The 4,541-nt window shown below is 25.3% G+C and overlaps 1 protein-coding gene across 1 annotated transcript; it reads right to left on the minus strand.

The window, feature by feature from the left end:
* Positions 1-2,723: 2,723 nt before the first annotated feature.
* Positions 2,724-3,242, minus strand: LOC124943163. Its single transcript, XM_047483713.1, has one exon. It carries the CDS (start codon positions 3,240-3,242, stop codon positions 2,724-2,726), a length of 519 nt encoding a protein of 172 aa, XP_047339669.1.
* Positions 3,243-4,541: the final 1,299 nt, after the last annotated feature.

Raw genomic sequence — 4,541 nt, forward strand, 5'->3', positions numbered from 1 at the left:
AGCTTTTCCACAAACTGACACTCCGTTTGTTTTAAATGATGTGGGCAATATTCTTTTTTTTAATTCCACATGTGTATTAATTATTTCAAATTAAACATCTCCTATCTTCACACATTCTTTTCCTCGACAAACTCATCTTCTTCCATCTTTTCTTCTTCTATCTCATTCTTTATCTCCTTATTACAATTCTATATATTAATCACAAATCTATTTCTCCCTAAATTGATGGTAAAAATAACATTTAATTCTCAGATAAGTCTAAATAGACTTTATGGAGTTACATTCTTCCATTTTTCATATTATATGTTGAAGAGTAAGTTAAAGCTTTTATTAGTGGTGTCAATAGTATACAGAATTGAATATTCCTGAAGAATTGTACCATAGACAAATTGGTCAGCAATCCCATCATGTTCAACTAACCCTTAAAAATTAAAGAAATAGTTGCCTCTATGTCTATGTATTTCATCTGAAAATTTGATTGAGGACAATGAATAATTGGGTATTAGATTCTAGCATGATTTTTGGTATAAAAAAACTAGCATTAACTAACACATTTCTAACAACATTAATCATTTTTTAGATTGCTTTAACATGTATGAATTCTTCAATAAATAAGAATTAACCTTAATTACACAGTATCAAGACAATCAAATTTTTGGGGGCACAAACTGTTTCTAACTATTGAGTGAACCGATAAGCATGGCTAGCTGCAATATATACTAATATGGACCATGTCTTCATCTATCAATGCTGATACAATAATATATATGTGTGTGGTTATTTGAAGAAGTAGATAGAAGAAGAAAGGTTGGAAGAAGAAGATGGGTTAATGGAGGAATAGATGGAGAATGGGGAGGAGAGATTGAGTTTTTGTTTGAATTCAGTTGTAATTAAATAAAAATATCGAGTCTCAAATGGCTCAATTCGAATTTATAGTTTGCGTTCTATTTGGTAAAATCATCCCAATTTGAGCCTCAAATAATAATTGGGCTATTTATAAATATTTTAGAATATACTTAAATTTTGAAAAACTCATACCGTAGTAATTTTTTTAATATGGTATTTTCGATATACCAAAAATATTTTCATCATTTAATATGATTAGATCAATTTTTTTTATAATTTTAAATCCTATCATTGGTTACAATCTATCAATATTTTGCGTCCAATTTGATAAGTTTTTAAATATTCCCCGTATACTTTCAAAACTAATAACTATTTCAAGATAAAAATATCCTGAAAACTCTACAAAATAAAAAATAAAATGTGATAGTTAACAAAGTTGTTATTTTTAATTAAAATAATTTTTTAATAAAACATTTCAGCCGAAAAGGCGAGGCTGTTTCACTGTTTCTAAACTAATCTTAATTTAACTTCGATAATAATCAAACAAAAATTAACTTAAAATACTACCATAAAAACAATTTCAAACAAATTTTTATTATAAATAAAGACAAAAATATCAAGGTATATCCATAAAATTTATTCATATATTATATTTAGTTAGTATATTTTACAATGGCTCGAAATATTTCGAATTTTTAGACTATTTAAATTTCTCATATATCATTTTTATTTTATCAATATCCTATATCTGATCATATATTCATCAAACATGATATCTTTTTAGTTTAAATTTGGTTAGGATCGAATTGAATGAATGTCCCAAATTAACACATATAACCCCAAACTATATATATATATATGTATATACTGCATTGTAAATACCTTAATAAAAAAAGTTGTTAATTTAATATTTACAATATAAAAAACTTGCATTAAAAAATCACTTTATTATATGTTATTAAAGTATACGTGTCAACTTGCTTAGAAAAAGAAAAAAAAGAAAGAAAATGAATTATCTATTCAATTATATTGAGTGAAATTATTTTAACGTGTCAACTTTTGATAAAAATATATATAAGAGCCCACAGTTTCTATTAATTAAAGTGGTCCACCTTATGTAATAACTATAAATATATAAACTAAATATTTACAAACAATTTGTCTCAATCTTATCATCAAATATATTCTAAATTATTATTATTACATAGAAACTATTATATTAAATTTCATGATAAATTAATTTTAATTATTCAAAATAATCACTCTAAAAAATTATATATATTGAGACATGATATATTTAGTAAATATTTTATTTAAATTTGTATCATTTATTGATCAATTATATAAAATATTATAATAATTTTATATTTTTGCATTATTTTCTAAATTCATGAATATAAATTAATTAGATCATTAATTCCTTATCAACCCATCCAAAATAACATAAATCCATTTTTGCTTCTATCTTTAATTCGATTAAGTCATTAATTTCAGATCAAACACATCAATAATAACATAAACCATTTTTTCGTTTCTTAACTCAATTTCACATTTGTTTGTGATCTTAATTTTAAGTAAGATACGTTGTTTAATCTTCGCATAAAATCTTAACACTATAAACACAAATAATTTTTTTTTAAAATAAAATAATAATTTAATATTTTTTAAATAAATTAAGTAATATAATTGATAAAAAATAAATAAAATAATTTGTCTAATTTTATTATTTTTAAAATTATTTATTATTATTATTATTACTGGTATTATTTAATGCTATATATTATATTAAATTTTATCAAAAGAAAAAACAACCATTTGCCAAACAAATTAAAGAACCTACTACCAATAAAACATAAAAAACAAGATGAAGAGCAAACTTAACGGTGTAAGTCCCCTGCCGTCCAAAACTTAACGACGTTACCATCAATAACCGTTAAATCCTGAAAATCATACCAACTCAATTCCATCATCCTCAACCTCAACATTTTCTCACATTCGACCGGAAACCTAAAGACGTCAAATCTCCGGCAACATGACGTAATCATTTCTCCGACACATACGTCATCATCCTCGTTAGCATCTCTATCATAGTATTCCTTAAACTTCCCCATTGTCGAACTTTCCGACGTCTCTGCAGACAACCAACTGGGAACTACGGCGGCCGATGGCAGATGAGAATCCGGCAGAGGATCCGGCCGGTTGTTTTGATCGTTGGCCGGAGTGGAGAATAGTTTCCCGGCGGTGGTGGAGGAGGAAGATCTGATTCGCCGGAAAGTGAAGGTGGCTGTTATAAGTGCAAGCCATGTACAGACATTGTTGAGAATGGTGGAGAAATTGAAGGTGAAAAGAAAAGCTTCAAATGGAGAAGATGAAGAAGAATCAAACATTTTCACCATTGTTGATTGATTCTCTTGTTGTTGAAATCATTGATAATTATATATATATATATATATATATATATATATATATATATTAGTTGTTTTGTATGTAAATACAACACTTGTTTTTCTTTAACAATTACACGTTTATTCTAAACAAAAATTACTAAAAAAAAATTTATTAAAAAATAATTAATACTAAGACATGTTTGGAAACATTTGAAAAAGGATTTAACTTCAGTTTTAACGAAAAAAATGTTATTATTAGATCGGATCGTTTCGACAATAATTCATAATTAGCCCAAATAAAATAGTAATACAATTTAAATATATAAAAAAAAAGTACAAACATGTTATCCAACCGATTATCGAATTCGTAGATTATCAGAAGAACGAATAATAAATATAGGATGAATACAATAATTGAAATAAAAAAATATATAACATGAGAGTTGTCTCTTCCACCGCTTAATTTATGTGGAGTTATGTCACCCAACTTATTTTAACCTTATACTATGTATATGTGACATATTTAACTTATTTTAAAATCTTGATTTGTCTTTTTATTTAGTATGTAAAAATGTTAATGTTTTTATTTAAAAATAATTTAATAATCCATGCAGGTATGAATGATTTGTAAGAGAAGAAATGTTACTATTAAAAAATTAATATTAAGGTTATAATTATGTGCATATCTTTGATTAATAATGGATTATTTTGCTTAAATAAATTAATTAATTTTATAATTTAACTTAAAGTTTAACTATATTGTATTATTCTTTAAAAAATAAACAAATCACAACAATCATATATAAATAAATTATAATTTTGACTAAATTGATAACTAAAGATATAAAATAGAATATAATATATAGAAGATGATTTGTTTCTACACATGTCACATCATTTAATTTTGGTTCATCCCAATTAATTAGAACATAGATAGAGACAAACCTAAATGTCTGAATCCATCATTTATTTTTGTTATTTTCTTTCCCTCAATTTCATATCTATGGGTGTAAGAGAACATGGATAGTTTAAACCAGCTTTTGGAATAGAAAAATTGGACTAGTTTGATTCATATGTCATTTTATACAACAATTAGTTAACAAAAACATTTTTTCATTTATTAAACTCTTTAAAGCTAGGGATCAAATACATAATAAGTTAGAACTCGGAAACAATTAGCCCGACCTCGTTTTCATCCCTATATTAGATTGTTTTTCGGACAAAAGGAATGGAGAAAAAAATGATGCATAGACGGTTAGAAAATTAGTTTTTAGTCCACATAATCGAGGGCGCGATTGTAAACAATTT

The sequence above is a fragment of the Impatiens glandulifera genome, chromosome 6 (genome assembly GCF_907164915.1).
Source record: "Impatiens glandulifera chromosome 6, dImpGla2.1, whole genome shotgun sequence".
Classification (NCBI taxonomy): Eukaryota; Viridiplantae; Streptophyta; class Magnoliopsida; order Ericales; family Balsaminaceae; genus Impatiens; species Impatiens glandulifera.

Coding starts and splice junctions, on each gene's coding strand:
- LOC124943163 (XM_047483713.1), bottom strand. CDS start 3,242: ATGGTGAAAATGTTTGATTCTTCTTCATCTTCTCCATTTGAAGCTTTT.